Below are 22,299 nucleotides of genomic sequence, written 5' to 3' on the forward strand. Positions count from 1 at the left end.
GGCTGGGGTGTCCATGCTTCTGTCATCCTGTGTTTCCCCTGGTGTCTTGCTGGTCCGCCTGCCAGTCTTGGGAAGTGTGATGCCCCTGAAGGGGAGACGCTTTGAGGGCAGAGTCCGAGGGGCTCTGGGGCCCAACTGTCCTCTGCATCTCCGAAAATGCAGGGCCATGTTAGCCACTCAGGTTCCATGTGAATTCAGGCCCTGGGGTGGGGGGGTGGGGCGGGGGGCTCTTCTCCTTGTTTTGGCCCAGAGATGGTGCACCTTCCAAGTCACCATCAGAGGTCTGAGTCCAGGGTCCTGATAGAGGATAAACAGGTCTGTTTTCCTCAGAACGTTTTATAGTTTATTTGGTCAGATGGTCTTTTGGGGGTTGGTTTTTCCTGTGCAGACGGCCATGCAGAGAAGCCATGGGCGTTGAATTCAGAGGCCCCTGCCCCTATTAGTTTCCATTTTGTCTCCTGTATTTTCCCATCTGTCACTATTTTATTTAGGTAATAGTTTGCTGGTTTCCTTTTCATCTCCTGGACACGAAGCAAAGTCTGTGAGGTCAGGGTGAATAAATACAATGAGGGAGAGCTGGGCTCCAATCCTGGCTCTACCATGTAAAAGCTTTGTGGCTTCCTGCAAAGTTACTCACTTTTCCTTACCTGCAAAACGGACACAGAATGGCACTTTACCTAGGACTGCTGAGAAATCCGTAGACCTCACATAGAGCTGCTCACAAAAGGTAAACCCCATTTCCTCCTGTCTAATAGAATTGTAAATTAGCGCCTTGACCTGGTTGGGGGACAGGAGGACTCGGGTCAAACCTCTCCCAGCTGTGGAAGGCGCTGACATGCAAGGGCCCCGGAGCTTCTGACTTGTCACCTGCGGGAACCAGTGTCCTCCGAGAGCCGCTTGTTGACGTGCCAACATCTGCCAGCAGGGCCGTGGCACACGATCTGCCTGGGCTCTACAGAAACCAGGGCCAGCTCCAATTAGGAAGCTCTGGCGGGGAGCTGAAGATTTTGAGGTTAACCCTGAAGAAACAGCTCCCTCTACACCCGCCTTTTAATTAAATGCTCACGTTTACTTTCCGGAGTTCATGGAGTTGTTTCACCTGCATCGCGGGGCTTGACGAAGCCCGGTTGCCTTGAGTAACAGAAAAGTACAAAAGGAGGAGGCTTCAAGGAAGCTGTGGGACAACACGGGCCCTGCTGCTTCTGTGCCCCTTTGTGGCTGATCGCTCACCTCGATAGGGACCCAGCAGGTGGAAGGAGGGGTCCAGGGAACCATTTCTGCTCCATGCCTTGGCCTTGGTTCTTGAGATCCCGAGACCCACCTAAGTAAGGATGTGAGTCCATCCCTAGGGTGACCCAAGACTCCAGGGGCCAAGGAACAATTCCTGTAGACTTCTTGGTGCACAGGTAGTAGGCTGGGCTATGCTGTGTGTGCCAGCATCGTGCCCTTAAGACCCTTGCAGTATTGTTGGAGAGACAGGGTTCATGCAGAAAATATTACTGGAATACTTTCGTGCTGAGCAGGGTGATAATGACTATAAAGCAAGTAAGAGCCACCATCTATTCATTGCTTATTATATACCGGGTCCTTTGAATATATTCTCTCTTTTAAAAAAAAATTTATTTATTTTATTAAAACAGTTTTTTAAAGTTTATTTATTTATTTTGACAGAGACAGAGACAGAGACAGCGTGAGTGGGGGAAGGGGCAGAGAGAGAGGGAAAGAGAGAGAATCCCAAGCAGGCTCGAACTCAGGAAACTGTCAGATCATGACCTGGGCCAAAACCAAGAGTTGAATGCTTAACCGACTGAGCCACCCAGGCGCCCCAGATATGTTCTCTCTTGTAATACTCATAACCTGCTCTTGGAGGGTCCGCAAAAGGCATGTTCGCTCTGTCCATGCAGTCGTTTTCTGAGGGTGGGGGCCAGCTTCCGGTCGTGTTCCAGCATCCCTGCCAAAAAAGGTTCCAACAATGGTCCACACATAATAAGTCCCTCTGTGTGTCTCCTTGTGCCCCTCCTCCTACACCACGGCAGCCCATCCTACGTGGGTCAGTCACCCACCACCCCGGCCAGAAATGGTGACACTCCACACGATTTTCAGACCTTCACCAGCGTTCAAGCATGGGGCTCACTCGACATCAGGGAGGCACCTGGTGATGGACGACCCCCTGGGTTGTCTGGACCCTGGTTTTCAAAGCCTGGATATTGAAGCAGTGGTGGCAGTTTGGGATGGGCCCAGCAGGTGGATTTTTAACAGTTCTTCAGGTGCTCCTGATGTATGTTTAAGCGTAAGAGCCACTGGCCCGGGTTCTCAAACCTGCCTGCCTGTCAGAGTTGCCTGAGAACTGTTTTGTGGGGTTTTATAAATTTTTTGTTACTAACTTAATTTTAAAATAAAGGAAAACTTGTAAAACCGCTTTAGACTTACAGAGATATTGGGACGATAATACAGAGAGTTCGTCTACACACCACACTCTGCTTCCTCCCAACGTCTTACATTAGTGACACATTTGCTACAGTGACGAACCAGTAACAATGCATTGTTATCAACCGGAGTCCATGCTTTATTCGGCTTTCCGCAGTTGTTGCTTAACATCTGTTCCAGAAACCCTTCTTGGGATTGTCGTGTTTCCTTAGGTTCCTCTGGGCTGTGACAGTTTCTCCGACATTCCTGGTTTTTGATGACCTTGACAGTTTTGAAGCATACTGATTAAGTATTCTGTACAGTGCCCCTCAATTTGGATTTGTTCGATCTTTTACTCCTGGCTAGACCGGAGTTGTGGGTTTGGGGGAGGAAGACCCCACACGTCGTGAGGGCACACGCCATCGCCGTTAACTCATCGCGGTTGATGTTGGTCTTTGTCACCTGGTGGTGGGGGACACTTTGACTTCTCCATCTGCCCCAGTCAGGTGTCTCCACTGTCCAGCTACTGCTCCCGACCCCAAACTTTCCACACTGTGCCGTGTGGAAGGAAGTCACGGGGCACAACCCGCGCCTATAGAGTGGGCACTCAGGCTCCACCTCCCTGTGGGCAGAGAGTCTCCGTAAACTGTTGGGAATTCTTGTGCCTGGGAGACTCGCCTCTTCTCTCCCATTTATTTATTAATTTAATGATTTACTAACGACATTATGGACTCCTGGATATTGATTTTGTACTTCCAGTTAGAATGCAAACACTCCTTTGTTGTGTGGCTCAAGTTGGTGCATCTTTGGCCGCTGGGAGCTCTTTGGATCAGCTCCCCACATGCCTCATCGTTGGGGAGGTTATTTTTTTATTTTTTATTTTATTTTTTGCTACTTCATTCCTTTTCAGCCACTACAAGCTTATCTCATGTGTTTCCTGCCCCAGGCCTGGAGTCAGCCATTTCTCCAGGGAGTCCTGGTTCCTTTTGTTGAGAATTGCATCAGAGACCACCATCTGGGCCCTAGGTGTGCCCACTGCTGTTGGGATGTCACTGGTTCTGGGCCCTGTCCGCTGACAGAGCAAGGACATACACGCATGTCTACTAACCTTTGTACGCACACATACCTGTAACTATCAGTGTAACTGTCTATACCAGTATTGAGCTAAGCGTGATGCCTTCCACTCTGAATCCACTATCCCATGGATCGTTCTAGACCCCGCCCCTCACCTATCTATAACCTTATACTCCAGGCGGTCGGACGTGTGGATCCTACCATCTGCCCTCCATTTACTGAATTGTCCAGTTCCAGCATGCCTGGGTAACGGTATCAGAATTCTGAACACTCCCCCACCTCCTTAGGAATCGGCTTTGCCAACTACAGTACAGCATTTCTCTAGCAGGCTGTTTTGCCTTTAGTTTTTACAGACTCCAGTCATTCCTAGAGTTTCTGAGGTGCTGAGGCACTCCTGCCCCCTTCAGTGAGATTGTTTCTTTTCTTTCTTTTTTTTTAATGTTTAGTTTTGAGAGAGAGAGACACAGAGAGAGACAGAGACAGAGCATGAGTGGGGGAGGAGCATAGAGAGAGAGGGAGGCACAGAATCCGAAGCAGGCTCCAGGCTCCGAGCTGTCAGCACAGAGCCCGATGCAGGGCTTGAACCCATGGACCGCGAGATCATGACCTGAGCCAAAGTCGGATGCCCAACCAACTGAGCCACCCAGGCGCCCCGAGGTTGTTTCTTTCATGCATTTGTCATACAGTCAGATTCTTTGATCACATTTCTGTATTCCCTCCTTGGATCCCGCCAGTCTCGTACATGTATTTATTTTAAATGCATACTTTAAGCCTAACTGTCTGTGCTGCAAAGTTCTTTGGGTTTTGACAGATGCTTAATGTCCCGCATTCACCATCAGGGTATCCTAGAGAATAGCTTCCCCACCCTCAGAAATCCCCTGTGTTTCATTGTTCCACCTGCTCTGATTCCACCTGATCCTGGTAACCACACATCTCTTGCCTGATTCTCTCCTTTTGCCTTTTCTAGAATGTCATGTAATTGGAATCACGCAGTGCACAACCCTTCTCACTGGCCTTTTGCACTTGGCATTCTGTGTTTAAGACTCATTTGTGTATTTTCATGGCTTGGTAACTAATTTTCTTTATTGCTGAGTAATATTCCCTTATACAAACGTGCCGTTTTGTTTATCCATTCACCTAGTTAAAAGACAGATTGGTTGCTTCCAGTGTTTGGTAATAATGAATAAAACTGCAGGGTTTTTTTTTTTTTTTTTTTTTGGTTTGTTTGTTTTGTTTTTCAGCCATCAGATTTCAAAGTAGGGGGTTCCTTGTTGCCGAAGGCCTCGGAACAGAAGCTGAGGCTCACAGGCTATCAAAGATCATATCAGGCCCTCCACAGAGCTCTCTCTCTTAGTTCAAACTTGGAGCTGTGGCAGTTAAGCCCTGGGCCATTCTCCACCCAAGAACAGAGGAGGGTGAATGGGGGGGGAGGTCCCAGCCACATCCAACCCTTCCTGTGAGAATCTGAACGTTCTGTGATCACGCTCTGGTGTGATTGCTCCTATGTTGGTTTCTCACTTTTCTTGTCTGATTTTGGAAGGCTCTGCTCTGACCAACGGGGGATTAAACTTGCACAGCCCCGTGAAGAGGAAGCTGGAAGCAGAGAAGGACTATGTCTTTGACAAGAGGCTCAGGTACAGCGTCCGCCAGAACGAAAGCAACTGTAGGTTTCGGGACATTGTCGTGCGGAAGGAAGAGGGGTTCACACACATCCTGCTGTCCAGCCAGACCTCGGACAACAACGCGCTGACCCCTGAGGTGAGAGACAGGGGACCAGAGGGGAGGGTCAGGCTGGAGAGGGCTTCTTGTTCAGAACGGGGCTCTGGCTTCCTCTTGTGTCCCACACACAAACTTGACTGTGGGGCACAATGCGCTCATCACTTCACCTACATTACCCATTTGATCTCTATGTCCGGGTAGTGATCCGATCCCATTTTATAGACGAAGATCTCAGCAAACAGATTCAGAAAATGAGTCAGGGTCACACAGTCAGAGGGCAGCCCCAGAATACAAATACCGTATCTTGGGCTTTGCGGCATGTCAAATTTTTTTTGCTTTGGACGGAATTATATTCACTGGGCTCTCTTACTGTTTTTTTTTTTTTCAATTGAGATATAATCCACGTGCCATAAATTTCACCCTTTTAAAATGCACATGTTTTTTTTAGTCTGTTCACAAGGTCATGCAACCATCACCACAATCTGATTCCAGAGCATTCCCGACACCCCCAAAGGAAACCCTCCGTCCGCCAGCATCCCCTCCCCATTCTCCCTCGCCATGTCCCTGGTGACCGCAAATCTCCTTTCTGTTGCTACGGATTTGCCAATTCCGGACATTTTACATAAATGGAATCGTATGGTGTGTGGTCTTCTGTGACTGGCTTCTTCCACTGAGCGTGAAGTCTCATCCGTGCTGTAGCGCGTGTCAGTACGTCATGGCTTTGCCATGGTATGGATGTGCCACATTTTGTCTCTTAGTCATTCCGTGATGGACATTTGTGTCGGTTCCACTTTTGGCTACTACGTTGTGACTCCTGTTGCCACGAACACTCGTGCATGGGTCTTTTTTGTGTGTGAACATGTTTTCAGTGCTCTTGGAGATACTCCTCGTTGCGGAACCACTGGGTCGTGTGGTGACTCTGGATGTAACTTTCTGAGGAACTGCCAGACTGTTTCTCACAGAGGCTGTGCCATTTTACATTCCCACTGGCCGTGTGCGAGGGCTCTGATTTCTCTGCTTCCTCGTCAACACTTGTTATCATCTGTCCTTTTTATTATAGCCGTTCGAGTGGGTGTCGGGTAGTGTCACCGTGGTTTTGATTTGCATTTTCCTGATGACTAACGATGGTGGGCATCTTTTCGTGTGCTTATTGGCTACTTGTCTTCTTTGGAGAAATGTCTCTTCACATCCTTTGCCTATTCTTAAAACTGTTTTTAATTATTGAGTTTTAAGCCTCCTTTGTCAGATGTAGGGTTTGAAAAGATGCTCTCATCCTCTGAGTTGTCTTGTTTCTTTCTTGATGGTGTCCTGGGATGTGCAATGTTTAAAATTTTGATCAAGTCTGTTTTACCTGCTTTTTTTCCACCTTACCTTCTTAATGCTAATGAGGCTTATATTTTAGGTGAACAGAACGGGGAAACAGTGCATACTTAATGCTCTTACGTAGACAACACCATTTAAGATGTTGTCTGTGGGTACTTGGGGGGAACAATGAAGAAATAAGATGGATATTTTTTAAGAGATTCTTGATGGTGCAAATGTGGGAAAAGATGAATCCAAGCAGCCCTCTCCAACTAGACCGACCTGGGACAGGGTGGCAGAGCGGTCAACAACAAAAACAGTGATAGTACCAGCTACCAGTGGATCTTCATGCTCTGTGTTTACTCTTTATCTCATTTCCTCATCCAGGAGCCTTCCGATGTAGGGTTGTTACGACCCACCCCTTACAGACAAGATGATGCAGGTTTAGAGACCTTGATGGGCTTAGTATCATGCAGCTTAATGGAATGTAACCTTCAGGGAGCAGGACCCTTGTTACTTGCGGCCACCGTATTGTTTCTTACACTCAGACCAGTGCCTGGCCTGCGGAAGACGGCGAAGTCCACACCCCGCTTTCCCTGTCCTGCGATATCCTCCCCGCTCTGATTTCCATAGGAGCAGCAAAGACACAGAGGCTTAACCGCAGGGGTGTGTTTTGGGGTCTCTCTCTTGCACGTTCAGGAACCACCTGAGGGTTCTCTGCTGTATAGACCTCTGTTGTTTACCCTGAAGGCTGCCCTTCCCATATTTATACACATGGAAACCTTGTTATTTTAAGCTCATCATGAAATATTCACATGAGACCAATTCTTCTTGGATTTTTTTCTACTTCACTACATTTTAAAAGCATGCTTTTAAAAGGCACAGCGTTTTCCTTCCGCAAGTCGAATAAATGTGAAGTCTCCCAGTTCATTCGGTCTCTTTGGAGCAGCTTTGTGTGTTAACCATTGCCTACTCACCACGGACGACATGTGGCATCCAGCTGATGTCAGGTGCACAGGTTCTCCGCTCCTGGGACGCGGGCTTGGTTAATTAGGGGTTCCATTCCTAATTGGTGTCTGTCAGTAACAGAACAGGAGGAAAGTGGAAAAAAATATTGATCTGGTATTTTCAGCTGTCTCAACAACCAAAGTGGATTGACTCTACAGATAAGCTGGCCAACTGGGTAAAGTAGCCCTGAAAGAAAGATCCCAGTGAAACGAATAGGCGGTGTTAGAGCAATATAGATTTCGGAGGCTAGTAGACTAGGCTGGCATCCTGCCTCCACCATCTCACCTTGGGAAGTTACCCTGCCTCTCTGGAGCTTCCTCATTTGTAGAAGTTGTACTATATCTTGCTTGTGGGATTAGAGATCATGTCTGCAAAGAGGCTCACAGAAAGCCTGGCACACAGGAAGCGTTCAATAAATGTTCCCATCATTGTTAAAATGAAACAGAGGTGATTTAATGGTCTCCAGCAGACCAGCCTTGCTTATTCATGGAGCAGCTTGGGTGAGACCACCCTGCATGTCATGATTGAATTTCTTTTTCTGGTTGTACGTGGGGCGTTGGTCGGATTGGCCTCATGGGCAGAAATTCGTACATTACTGGGTGTGTTAACTAGATTCTGAGGCTAGAGGGTATGTTGTAATATTTCTCCTGTCTGTAATATTGCAAAGAACCAGGAGGATAATGAAAATGCCCCTTCCGGAAAGAGCCAGCAAACTAGATTGCCCAAAGTGTTGGTGATTAAAAGCTCATCTACTCCCCCTTTGGGAGACGACCCCAAGCCTTCGCTCAGCTCCCGGTTTTCTGCAATTCTCCCAGACTCAGAGAGCCGCAGCACCGCCATCCCCGGGGGCACATTGGACACGTGGGAGTCACAGCTCACACCCCTGGATCACACCCACCACGTCCATACTGCCCCCAAGGTCCGTTAGCTTTAATCCTTGAACGGCCCGCTAACTAATGCTTTTTCCTCCCTGTTTCCATCCTGACCAATATGTTCTGGACGGTTGCAGTAACCTGCCAACAAGTGTGCTCTTTCATATTTCCTCCCCTGCAATTGGTTCTCCACACGGCAGGCAGAGTGATCTGCCGTGAATGCAAATCTGATCAAGGCACGCCTTCTACACATGCACGTGCACATGCACGTGTACACGTGTGCTCCTGCATTTCAGATGCATCTGTGATTTCCAGTTGCACTGATTAAGAATCAGAACGATTCACGCGGCCTGGTGAGGCCGCTGTGTTCCGACCTGCCCAGCTCTGCGACCCTCCTCGCCTTGCACCACACAGCCTCCTTCCCTCCTCCTGCACTCCAATCAGCCTGGCTTGCTTCGTGTTCACACCTGCACCAGGGCCTTTGCACATACTTGTGCCTCCTTCCCTTCCTCCTTGCCTAGTGGCCTTACACTTCGTTCAGGTCTCAGCTCAGCCTCCACGTCTGCAGGAGTGACCCCCTGCCCCCACCCCTCCCCACCCAGCTCCCTGCCCAGGTTATATCCTTCTCTCACTATGCACCCCTCCCCTCTGGAACTCGTTACGGTTGTTAGTGAACATGTATTTGTGTGGTAGGTTGTTAAATGTCTGGTTCCCCCATTACACTGCAAACTTCTTGAGGAGGTAAATACTGTGCTACTCATTCGATTCAGTAAACACTAACTAGGTTTTGTTTATAAGCAGGGTTCTGGACTAGGTGTTACAAGGGTTATACAGATGAGTAGAAGACTGTTTTAGCTTTTAAGGAATTATATTAGTTATCTGTCACTGCATAACAATTTGCCCTAAACTTAGCATCTTAAAACAACGAATATTATCTCACAGTTTCTGTGTGTCAGGAATCCTGGTGTGGCTTAGCTGGATGCCTCTGGCTCAGGGTCTGTCAAAGCCTGCAGTCAAGGTATGTTGTCTGGGGCTGCGGTCTCAGCTGAAGGCTCAGTGGAGGCAGATCCACTTGTAAGCTCACCCCAAGTGCTGATGGCAGGTCTGAGGTCGTCACTGTCCAGAGACATCAGTTCCCTGTTATGTGGTTACTTCCTATGGGCTATGGATTTGCCTCTCCCTATGGCAACTCGTGACATGACACCTTGCTTCCCCAGATTAAGAGCTCCAAGAGGAGAGAGAGAAAAACAGGATAGCCAAGACCAGCTGTGCCCTTTTGTATCCCAGTCTCCTCTTGAAAGGCACATCCCATCACTCTTGCTATATTTCACGGTTGGACGTGAGTCACCGGGTCTAGTCTACCCTCAAGGGGAGGGGATGCCACAAGCATGTGACTACCATGGAGGGGATCCTTGAAGGCCATCTTCGGGGCCACCTATCAGGGGTTTAAATCAAGCAGGAGGTAGGGTGAGGCCAACATGCTCACATCCTACAAGGGGGCTTGTCACAAGTGTCTTAGGGGGGATTTAAGACACTTGGGGTGTCAGGAGAAGGAAAAGTTTGCATTTAGTCAGGGATATGTGGGAAAGCATTCATGAAGGTGGTCACAGCTGAGATGGGCCCTGGGTGACTGCTTTCAGCAAGTAGAAATGAAGTAGAGAGGGGGACTCTGGTCTACTCCCCCCTTTTGACCCACTTTTTTTTTTTTTAAGTTTATGTATTTATTTTGAGACAGAGAAAGCACATGGGAGGGGCAGAGACAGAGGGAAAGAGAAAATCCCAAGCAGGCTCCATGCTGTCAGTGCAGAGCCCAGCATGGGGCTCAAACCCACAAACCGCAAGGTCATGGCCTGAGTTGAAATCAAGAGTCAGACGCTTAACCGACTGAGCCACCCTGGTGCCCTTGACTCCCTTGTGATGAATTTGGTTATCTGCTCCCAAGGCATGGCAGATCAGAAGGTGGGGGTAGCAGTGGGGATTGTGCTTTCTCCGGCAGATACATCTGGAGCAAGTGGCAGCTAATGAGGGCAGTCAATCTCAAGAACGTATTTGGGGCTTCCAAATGCGTAGCAGTCTTGGACCGTTTGTTACAGATGCATTCCCTGGGAGCCTCTGAGGGGACTGGTCTGTTACAGGCTAACAAGGGACCATCGAGAGGCAGTTATGTGTGTGCCGAGTATCCTGTTTGGGAAGGCAAAGGAAGTAATCATTTTAGAATGTTTCACTTTAAGCAAACCGGTTGCGTTGTACAATTTGGGGTCCTTCAAGGAGGTAGAACCTCCAGCCATCTCTCCAAATTGGATTATCAACATGAGAAAGAAAAAGGAAAGCTATACTAACCAGACATAGCATTCTTGAAATTACAACATATAGTTTGTACTTTTCTCACATGAATGAAGCACAGATCGACTTGGCGCTTAATTCATAAGGGAGGTGGCCGTTTTGCTTGATTTTGTCTTTACTAATTGACTAGTAAATGTGGCCTCGGTGAGAGAAGCCACTCTCTTGAGTCATGTGTAGCATGCCAGTTCGCATCTTTACAGCAGGGTTTTCTTTTATTTGCCTCTCAGAGAAATAGAGTTCATGGATTGTTCAGAGCATGTCTATTTCTGGAGGCAGATGGTTTAAAGGACCCACAAGATAGTGGCCCATTCGCTTTTTTTGATGTTCAAAGGAAATCTGTGGCTTATACCCAGTGAGAATGGAGAATGACTCTCCCACCCTCACAGAGCACCAGCTGGGAGATTCTCTATTTAGATTGACATCGAGCCCTACTTTTGTCCGTGAGAATTCACCCATTTACTGAAATCATCCTACAGTATGGAGTAGTAGAAAGAGAAGGGGTCTGGGGGTGAGATTTTCACCGTGGTTCTGCCTCTTGCTTCTGACCTCGGGTGACTTATGTCACTTCTCTGAGTTTTCCTCGCTCTCCCTGCAAGATCAGCATCCCATTCCCTCCTCTATGGGATTATCGTTTAGAGTAAAATATGTGGAAATTACTCGATGTAGTCCCTGGCCCTTCCAAGGGCTTAATAAGTGGGTTCTTTAAAAAGTCTAATTAAAAAAAAAACTGGCTCTCACAATATTTTCCCTTTGTACCCTATGATGATGCCTAATAAAAAATTAACAATGATCCTTTAAAAGCCTGTTCACTTATTGTCTCCCCAGTTGGACTCTCAGCTCCACCCAGGCAAGTGCATGCCTTGTTTTCTCTTACCATGCCTTTTCTGCACTGATTTTTCCCTCCTTCCCTGACTTCTGTTGGATTGAGTGATTGAGCTTTCTTTATTTTACCCCCCTCCCCATTCATTGTAATCCATGTACGTTTAAGAAGTTATCCTTAAGTTACAAACACATAGTGAAGCCTAAATGTGATCATCGCCTCTCCACCACTCCCAGACATAGAACCTTGGCATGTGGTTGTCATTCCTCTCTCATCAGACACAATATTATCGCCTGGACTCCAGTTCTACCCTTGTGCAAACCCTCACCCTCAGTTGGTCAATATCAGTATGATGATTTTATAGTCATTCTTATATTGATTTATCAACACATTCACCATGTTTCTTTGCTGGCTGTTATTATTCCTTGCATGTCAGTCTTTTCTTTCTGATTATAGTTTTCTTCTTTCTGAAGTGCATCCTTTTTAAATTCTCCCAGTGAGGGTCTAAGAGTGGTAAACATTCTTTTGCTGAAAAATGCCTCATTTTTACCCTTGCTTTGAATGATAGTTTAGCTGGATACAGAATTTGTGTTTGACGGTTGTTTTCCTTGGCACCTTGAAAATTTTATGAGTTCTGATGCCACAGCCCCCTTCCCACGTGCCACCTACGAGCCATGCAGAAGTCTTAGTTGAATTAAGGACAAGCAAGAGTATAATTAAACCTGGCCTCCTAGAGAAGGCTAACATACTTCACCTGGCTGCTCATAGGAATTTTTTCCCCACACCTTTGAAAAGAGCCAACCGTGTAAATGCTGGAAGAAGATTTGCAGAGACTTACCAGGGATTACACGGCTCCAAGCCAGGCTTCCCAGCCCGTGGCCAGTGACCTCACTGCCACCTTCTTAGCACTCTGTGCTGGCTTCAGGGATGCTGCAGGGGAGCTCTGGTTTTGGTGTTTCTTTGCTTAGTCTGGATGTGGCTTGTATTCAGGGGAGACTTCCTGCACAGGAAGAGAACATGTACTTGGCTCTGCCCTCAGGGGTGAGGCCTCTGGCAGGCTTGAGGTCTGAAGGCCCCTGGCTCATAGGTAGACACTTAACATCCCCACAAATCCATCTCTGCCCGCAGATTATGAAGGAGGTCCGGCGAGCGCTGTGCAACGCGGCCACGGACGACAGCAAACTGCTGCTTCTCAGTGCAGTGGGCAGCGTATTCTGCAGCGGCCTAGATTACTCCTACCTAATTGGCCGGTTGTCCAGTGACAGGAGAAAGGAGAGTACCCGGATTGCAGAAGCCATCAGGTGAGCTCTGCTCATGTTTGGACACTTTGGGACCTGCCTCCTTTTGCTAAATGTAGCACATAAAAATACAGGCTGCTCAGCAAAATTTGAATTTCAAACAACAAAGAATTTTTTTATCATAAGTACATCCTATGCAATATTTGGGATATACTTATACTAAAAATTTTTTTTGTTGTTTATCCAAACTTGAGATTTTAATTGGGTATCCTGTATTTTCTGCCCAAATTAGGGTTGCCTCTGCTGTCTAGATTAGATCCCACCTTATTGTTTCCCTCAAAAAGAGATTTTATTTCCTTATATTAATTAAGCACAGCATCCGGTAATGCCCATGTGTGAATCCATACTACTCCTGCCCTTTGCCTGATGGTGAAATCTTGGATTTTCTGGGTGTTCCTGTGTCCTGGAGCTGATGTGGCTCAGCCCTGGGGAGAGGATGGAGGGCTACCCTGGGCAGCTGGGCATCTTCAGACCCAGTGGGGTGGGGAGTGCCTCTCCCTCTCTTGTTGCTTTTGGGATAAAAGTTGGGATCCTGGGGTTGACATCGGATCCCAACAATCAGTATCTCTTTTGGGAGCACTGAAAGGTCGTCTTTTCCCCATTATTCATAGGTTGATCAAAAGCAAGTGAGTGTTCTTTCGAGCAAGGGCCGTCACTCATCCTCCACCCCGGGAAGGGCTCACGCTTGCTGCATCTTGTGCCGTTCTCAAACCAGAGTCACGGTGCAGTAATGCCTCCTGCTGTCTTGGAAAGGGGCACCCATCTATGTGGGGTCATGGAGGCCGAGGCCACATGTGAGGGATTTTCTGGGGCCTCTAATCTCACTGTGCCTGGCAGCGTCCTACAGAGGCTAATTTTTCTGAGCCCATAGCCAGGGGCTATAGTCTCCATGAGCTGATGTGCAGACACTGTCACTGGTGAAGTTCTGAGTCCTTTCTTCAGGGTGAAGCATCTGGTGAAGTCTGCTTCAAAACACCCGTGTGCTTCACGTTGCTGATTTCTTGCCCAAAGAGACACCACAGAAAGGCCGAACACGTTATTAGAAAGAGCACCCTGGTTGCATGATGCTCCCAGGCATCGTGGGTGCAGACAGTCCTGGCCATATCCACAGCGGGTTTTTCTCTGCTTGGACTCAGCTGTGCCTTTTAGCAGCTTCCTCGTCACATGGTGAGGGGAATAGTAGGGGCCCCAGTAAGCCTCCTTCATTTATGGGACCATCAGAGACGGGGCTCCCATCTCTGTGGCCTGAGGAAAGCCTTGGTGGTAGCTATCATGTGGTTTATGAATTTCAGTGGGTGCATTAGCTGGATTCCCAGAAGTCCCAAATTCGAGGAGAATTGGGAGAATGCATTCGCTCACTTCTCAAGAAATGCAGTCAGTAAGATTTAAGACATTTTCTGTCTCGTCAGGAAGGGGAGTTTCTCCTTGGCAGAGTGGAAGGGAGGTGACAGAGGGAGTCCCTCCCAGTGCTGGAAGGGAGTGGACGTTCCTAATTTCTGAGCCGGCAGAGACCCCGGGCGAGGGAGGGGAGAGTGTCCCCTAGACCAGTGCTTCTCAGCCCCAACAGCACAGAGAATGGCAGGGAGCTTTTCTACGACCCAGTGGCTCGCCAGCAACCCCAGAAGATTCCACATCAGTGAAAGTGGGGTGCGGCCAGCACAACTTTGGTTTTCAATTTCCCTCAGTGGTGCTCCTGTGCAGCCAGGGTGGAGAACCCCCACCCCACCCTAACCCAGGGGTTTCTGCACCACTGACTGAGAGCAGTGGAAGTTCTAGAAACAACAAGATCCTTCTTTTTGTGTAACAGAAAAGGTTGTTAGAAGAGGGTGAGGGAGAAGGTGCTGGAAGGAACAAGGGTGGGTGAGGAGCTTCAAGGGTGTGGATGGGGTACAGAGAGGACGGCCCTGTAGAGAAGAATGCCCATGGGGTCGGAAAGCGACTGTGTCCTGCTCTTTGTCACCGGATTCCTGAGGGAAGGCTCCAGCTCCACCAACTTTGGAGTGCTCCCCCCGGCAGCCACACTCCAGAGTCTGGGACACGGTGGAGCAGGGAAGCGTTTCCCAGAGAATGTTCTGGATTTCCCGAGAAGCATCATGAGCGAGGGGCACTGTGGTTAAGTTTAGGCCATGCCACGAGTCCTGTCCCTGTGCCTGCAGATTTTCCAGGCATATTAACGTATTTGCAATCTGAGAAGTCTCTTGACAAAGAACTGTTTTCAGAATCTAGCATGGCTGGAACACATTTTGGCCCCACAACCTTATAACCCACTGACAGTCCCTTGCAGTTTTCTGGGGGCATGCGTGCTGTTGGCTGGGCCGACCTCCAGGATCCTCAGCGCTCCCCAGTGCTGCTCCCGCCCCATCCTCATCGTGTCCTAGAGAAAACACGTGCACACGTGACCCAGGACGCCGTGTTCACTCTGCAGATGTTTGTTGAATGAACTAGCAGATGTGAGAAGGGCTCAGATGATTCATTCGGTGCAGGCCTCTGTCCAGGACCCAAACGAGGCTGTCCGCCCCATCCTGAAAGAGAGGGTGCCCTCACCTGCACTCCTCGCAGGTGATGCGATGGCCTCTGGCAGGTTGCTGGGATTAAGAGTAAGCAGATAACCCGTGTGAAAAACTTGCACTGGCCTGGCACGCAGTTGGTACTTCCAACAGCTGTAAAGAATTATCTCCATCGCTAGTTCTGTGAACGTCCGGCCATGAGTTCTCGCTGAGCCTGGTCTGACTGTGGAGTGGGCTTCGAGAGCACCCCTGTGGGGGCCCCGGGATGACCGTCACCATGTGTGTCTGGTGCGCGTAGGTCCCGTACTGGCTGACTTGGCTCTGAACATTGGCAGTGGGAGGGCTGCACCCCTCGGCTCTGGTTAAAGGGACTGGGTGACCGGGTCACGCAGAAAATGCCAGTTGCTCTGGGTGGAATGTGGACATTCCCGCATTCAGACTATGGCTTCAGAGTCTCCTTTGGGCCTGGAGGGCGGGTCTCCGACCGCCGAGAGTGGAGCGAGAGCAGCGCCCGCCCTCCCCGGCAGGTGCACTGACTGTAATAATAGCAGCAGTGACCGAGGGCTCCTGCGTGCCAGGCAGGACACGTTTGTCCCTCTGGGGACAAACCGTTGGCTTTGCCATTTGACAAGGAGTAAAATGGGGTTCCAGAGAGTGAGTGACTTGCCCAACATCTCATGACTAGTTAGGGGCAGAGTAGAGACCCGACCCCAAAGTTCCTGCTGTTTCTGCCACATCACAGCAGCCCAGCACCCAGACAGGCAGAGGCCACAGGGCTCAGGCTCAGTGGAGGAAGTGGCAGGGGCCGGGGTCAGCATAACCCCAATCCCAACAGATGGACTTGAAGCCAAAGAAGACGGCATGTCATCCCCCCCACCCCCACCCCCACAGTCCCACTGCCAGAGTCAGGATCAGATATCTGAGCGGCAGTGTCTGTAACGCAATATCCTGTTTGCTGTCTGGCTTCTGTGTCCACTGGGCCCTTGTGATAGAGATCTCCTCTGAGTGAGAGGAAGAGGATGGGGAGAGTGGTCTGTGCATTTGCATTTTCGTATCTAGGACGGGAGCCCACCGCGTGGCTTGGACAGGAACAGGATGGGGTGGGGGTGCAGGGGCAGAGCTGGGCACACTCGGTCCCCTTAGCCATCCTCGGGGTACTTAATGCCTCTGCACAGGGCTCAGGTTGGAGACCGCAGAGGGAAGGGTTCTGGGCTCCAGCGCGGTGTGCTTTCCGTACGGTCGTGAGGGCGGAGGTGAATTCCCAAAGGGCTGCCCTGTGCATATTGGGGCAGGCTGGACCTGCAAGAGGTCCACAGTGGGGAGGCGTCTTGATAGGGAAGAACTTCTTTACTCAAAGTGTTCCACAGCAGCTGGGGTCTGGTGCGTCCTCAGGATGCCCGGAAGGGAATCCTGCACTGAATGGAAGATTTGGCCCGATGACTTCCTGAACTCCTTCCCGGCTCCAAGATGCAAGGTCCTGAAATTGTGTATGACGGGGTTTAGATGTGGAACGTTGGCCCCAAATCACTCAGACCCTGTGGTTCCAAGGACCGTGTGGTTCCAAGGACCCTGCCAAGAAGTCCCACGTACCGTGCAGCCTCCAAATTACATTTGGTAGAAATCACATGTTAAGGCCAGTGACTAAAGCCTTGAAGTTAGGAAGTCAGACTGGGAAGGGGGCCACCAGAAAACCAGGAATCCGAGGGCCACGGTGCCAGAATGCAGCAGCATCCTTTTGGGGGTGAGCTGCAGTGGGGCCGGCAGTGGCTGGGAGAACTCCCCCCTCGGCTCACACATCGCTGCTCAGGAGTCAGGAGATGGGACGCCTCCAGCCTGGATTAAGGGTGAGACTTATGTGGCAACGTATAGGTCGTGAGACAGTCTTCTCACAGTTGAATCCAACCCCAACCTATCACTGTGGTGCCCACATCTCTTGGTGAGGATTGGGGGGAAATGCTAATCCTTGAGAAAGGATAAATCAGCCAGCCATTTGTATTAGTGAAGTATTAGCTGCTGTAACGAATGTACCCCAAATGTATGTAATGGCTCAGTTGTGATAGAAATCTACTTCTTATATATGGGAACCTGAAACAGATGTTACTTATCAGCCCATGGCTGTCCTCCAAGTGTGACTCAAGAGCACAGACCCCTTCCATCTTGTGGCTCAGCACATGCCTTCCAAGACTGCCATGCCTGTCAAGGTGAGAGGGCTTGCAGACCGCATGGCGGGAGGTTTCCGTGCACGGGCTGGAAGTGTGCGTATGGTTTCCATTCACATTCCGTTGGCCAGCGTTTCGTTCCTTGGCCACAGCCACCTGCCAGGGAGGGGGAAATGTGCTCCAGCAGCAGACTCGGGAAGAGGAGGGAAGGGAAATTGGGTCTGGTGAGCAGCTAGTGTGTCCCTGCCGCACGTCTCCCATCTTCAGTCTCAATCAGAGATTGCTCCTCTGTTCGTTCGGCAATCATTTGCTGAGTGTGAACTCCGGTACGTATGGGCACCACGCCGTGCACAAGGCAGACCTGTAGGTTTCCGTAAGGAGCTGGAGAGGGAGGAGAATCCAAAAACAAGCAATCAAGCAAGTGATGAGGATAATTGCAAATTGTGAGACTGGTGTTTCCCAAGAACTCTCAGAAGGCCCGTGCAGCTCACGCATCATGAGCAGGCACGAGGGAGACGAGATGTGCCTGGAGCGGTAAGCAGAAGCAGACCAAGGTCATGGTCAGGGGTGTGGATTTTATTCTTGTGAGGTCTCGGTAGTTTCTCGTCTTCTACCTGGGAATAATGAAGGATGCAGGCTTTACTAGACATCTTGGATCTTTCCTCCACGTCCAGATGAATATTAACATTTTATAGATCTTATATAGCGGCTAGGGGAAGGGCAAAAGGCATTCTAGGGCAGAGGAAGTAGAGAGAGGTGTCTCTGCTTAATAGGTACAGATGCACGCAGGAACTTTGCTCACTGCAGAAGGGCAGGGTGATAAAATGTCTCCTGATCCCAGAGCCATGATCCCAGATGCCTCATGTCTCCATGCCCAGTGTCCTTCCCCACTTTTGGTCGAAGCCACCCTAACGTGTGGATCCTCATCAGCCCTTGATGAGTCTGGCATCCCTTTGGGTCATTCAGAGTCAGACAATCAGGACTGAAAGAAATGTTAAATATCATCAGTCCTCACCTGTGACCACCATCTGAAGCTTGAGTTTCTTTCTTTCTACGCCCAAAGTGATCATCCAGCCAAAGTTGGAATACCTCCAATATTGAGGATTCATACTTCCCAACATCAGCCTTTCCACCCTCGGCCAGTGCCGTCAGAACTTTCCTTCTCTCCTTGTGTTCACATATGCCTCCTTTGTGTTGTCTTTCTGGTTCTGAACCTTGACGTTCAGGTTGGCTTCCTTAGGATATTTACAGTTTGTCAATATCCAGGAAGTGAGCGCAGTACTGGGACAACGGGCATGACCTAGGACCATCTGGACAAACTGGGAAAGGCGGTCACGCCCATGAATTTCTTTCTGAAAACCTGCCACCAACCACCAAGTGTGCCAGGCCTGTGACTGCAGCTCAGTGGCTCAGTGTCCAGGAGGATGAGACGCTTGCCTGGCACCCTCTTCCCTCTGATGACCGGAGGGTGCCAGGCAGCACTGGGGAAGCTTGTCGCAGCCTCGGTAGGTTCAAGGGTGTCAAACAGGTCTCGGCAAGCCTGGTCACCTGCTAAAGAGGGTCTTCTCTTTTCTCCCAGGGACTTTGTGAAGGCCTTTATCCAGTTTAAGAAGCCTATCGTGGTCGCCATCAACGGGCCTGCCCTGGGCCTCGGTGCCTCCATCCTGCCCCTCTGCGACATCGTGTGGGCCAGCGAGAAGGCCTGGTTTCAGACCCCGTATGCCACCATCCGCCTCACGCCCGCTGGCTGCTCCTCATACACCTTCCCTCAGATCCTGGGCGTCGCACTGGTAAGCCTCCTCGGTCCTTGGGCAAGATCCCTCTCTGGGATCCCGACAAGACCCCTTCTGTGTGCTGGGTTTAGGATATGGCCCTTCATATGAATAAGGACCTTGGGGGTGCCCCTCGTGGCGGAATCTGCTGACTGTCTCTGCTTCTTCCCCAGAGCAGCTGGGAGGAGGGCAGGCTGATCTTGGAGCCTTCCCATGCTGGTGCCAGACGGCACTGGCGGGTGTGGCCAAGGCCGAGAGGATGATGGCGATGTTTGCTTACCAAACACACACTTTGTTTACGTAAATGAGTTAACTCGATTCAGTTAGTTCACATAATAAGCACTTAACTAGTTAAAGCACGAAGTCGTCTGAGCGAACTGAACTAAGTTCAAGCACTTTGCATCCAGTTTTTTCATTTATTCCTCACAACAGCCTGATAAGATCCCGTATCAGAATGGACTGTGTGCTGTAACAAACGATCCCACAATCCCCAAACAACAAAAACTTCTCTCTCCCTCTTGCTGCAGTCCAGCCGTCCACACTGACTGGGGTCCCAGGCGTCTTGCATCTGGTAGATGTACCTCCACTTTGGCCAGTGGACGTGAAGAGAGAGGCTGGGCATTTTCAGGGGCCTGGCTGCAAAGGGCATCTTCGTCCCCGCTCACTTTTCAGGGGCCAGGGTTCCGTGGCGTGGCCACACCTACCTGCAAGGGAGGCTGGGAAATGTAGTCTTGCTGCGTGTCCCAGAAGCAGGAAGGGATTTTGGGTGATCACACGGCAAGTTCCACCTGGAGAACCTGTGTTGCGGTTTCCATCACATAGATGGCAAGCTGAACTGGAGACGTTAAGGAACCTACTGAGTCCCGTGTCAACAGGCAGAGGGGTGTCTGAGTGACTGGTGGCGTTCACTGCAGGTTGCGGACAGATTCTGCGCCAATAGCCAGAAGCGGGTGTGGTCAGGGGCCGGTAATAATAACAGCTAACACTTGGAAAGCACTTACCGTGGCCAGTGCTTGATGGCTGCTAACTCAGTCCATCCTCCCACAACCCTGTAAGGTAGGGCTGTTGTCATCCCCACTTGACAGATCGGAGGCTGAGGCTCGGGGAGGGTGAATTGTGCAGGGTCACACAGTGGGAGGGGCAGTCGTGGCACCTGAGCCACAAACTGTCTGGCTTCAGAGTCTGTGCTCTTAACCAGTGTGTCCCAAAGGAGGACCCGCCTCCGAGGAGTGAGTCTGAAATGGGGGCAGGGGTGTGTGTGTGTGTGGTGTTTGTTTGACCAAGACCCTATTGTCTGAAATCAACTTGAGTCTCCTCCTAATGGCTTGTCCCTCCAAGAAGGACCTCCAGACCAGTTCTGGAAAGTCCCAGCACCCACATATGCAGGTGTAGGTGCTCTTTCTTGTCTGATACTGGAGAAAAAACTGGCCACATTCCATTGCATGGGACACCTGTGACCTCCTGTTAGTTGAGCGTGGTGGGCCTGTGGTCACCCCTGACATTGTCTGCTTGCTCTGCCTGTGACAGATGCTCCTGGAAACTCTTTCCTCCATTCTCTCCATTCCCTGCTTCTTCTTGACCCTCCGGTAATCTATCTGTTTGTCTCTCACAAAGCCTTTGGGGGGGTCTTCTGGTTTGAGTTGGAGCCCTTTGGCAAGGAGCAAAAGGTTTCAATGACCCAGGCCTTCTGGTTCCTTCTCGTGTTTGGTCTCTGGCCTTGATGTTCACATCCCACAACTCGGAAAGGTTAACTCCCATGTGACTTCCGAGGCCTTGTGGGCTCAGTGTGGCCACCACCTGCTGAGCAGACCAAGGTTCGTGCCTCTTCCATCCTTAGGATTCTGGATATTCTCAGTCTCCCCTCCCCCCCTCACCCCCCCCCCCCCGCCTCCCCTCAGGCTGAGGTCCTTGGGTGAAACCCTCAGGTGCCAGCTGCCTCCGGGAGTTAGTGGGGCCCCTAGTGAAGTGCTCTTGGTACTGAACTCCTGCGCAGGGAAGCCCGATCATTTTGGCCCTCCCTGCCGTCCCTTTGATGCTTGCACTCTGCACAACGTGTCCACTCTGTTGCCATCACACACCAGAACTACATGGGCACTTTGATGGCAGGGGACTGAGTGGGTTGTCCCAGCAGGATTCTCCAAGCTTGTGCTCACCATCACATGCGGGCTAGTTTACTGGTCACTTTCCACATGATGGTCTTACTCACTCTTTCTCAACACCTGCAAAGGTAGGTCCTGTTGCCCTCCGTTCTGCAGAGAAACTGAGGCAGTGGGGTGATAGCCTAGCAGGTGCTGCTCCTTCTTTGAGCCCACAAACCTCAACGAGCTCCCGGAAGGCACCAGGCCTTTTTGCCCTCCCCGCTTAGAAGTGCAAAGATGAGTAACCCAGGGGGCTCCGTCCCTGATAATCCTGTCTGTGGGTGCTGATGCGTGGCTGGCGTGGTGTTTCCCTGCTCTCCTGTTGTCTCGTTGGATCCTCACAGGTGGTAATTGGTACCCACTTCAGAGATGAATAAACAGATTCAGAGAGGCAAAGAGATTTGCATAGGGTCACAGGGCAAAGCCAGAGGTGGAGCAGGGGTGTCTGATCTGCGGCCCATGCTTCCCTCTGCCCCGGTCCCGTTAACCTTGGCTTTTCTACCTGGAAGGGAAGAGACTCGTAAGCGTCCACACTGCTATACTGTGGTGAGGTTCAGAGGTGGTTAGGGAAGGCCCCCAGAGGGGGCACCCCCCGAGTGAGTCTGCAAGAATGGGCACCCCCGTTGTATGCCTTCAGTGTGGGCTCGTCACTCTCTGATGGTGGCACGAAGAGGAGGAGCAAGTACGAGATCAGTGGAGACCCCCAACAGCCCATGCCCACGGCACCACCCCGTCCACAGGGCAGGGCCAGCAGGGGGTCGGTAAGGCCATTCGGATTCAGGACCTTGGGGCCTGCTCGAGGCTGCTCACTGTCTCAGCAGTGGCAGAAAAATGAGGCAGGCGGGGAGCCCAGGAAGCAAACACTTTCCCTTTTGATCTCG

At 50.4% G+C, this 22,299-nt stretch overlaps 1 protein-coding gene across 1 annotated transcript in view; it reads left to right on the forward strand.

The window, feature by feature from the left end:
- Positions 1-22,299, forward strand: part of CDYL2 (chromodomain Y like 2) — a 163,151-nt gene that overhangs the window by 134,251 nt on the left and 6,601 nt on the right. The window contains exons 3-5 of the mRNA XM_053211333.1: positions 5,021-5,238; positions 12,673-12,845; positions 19,088-19,298. Of these exons, the coding sequence (XP_053067308.1) occupies positions 5,021-5,238; positions 12,673-12,845; positions 19,088-19,298 (602 nt within the window). The remainder of the gene's footprint in view (positions 1-5,020; positions 5,239-12,672; positions 12,846-19,087; positions 19,299-22,299) is intronic.

The sequence above is a fragment of the Acinonyx jubatus genome, chromosome E2 (assembly GCF_027475565.1).
Source record: "Acinonyx jubatus isolate Ajub_Pintada_27869175 chromosome E2, VMU_Ajub_asm_v1.0, whole genome shotgun sequence".
Lineage (NCBI taxonomy): Eukaryota > Metazoa > Chordata > Mammalia > Carnivora > Felidae > Acinonyx > Acinonyx jubatus.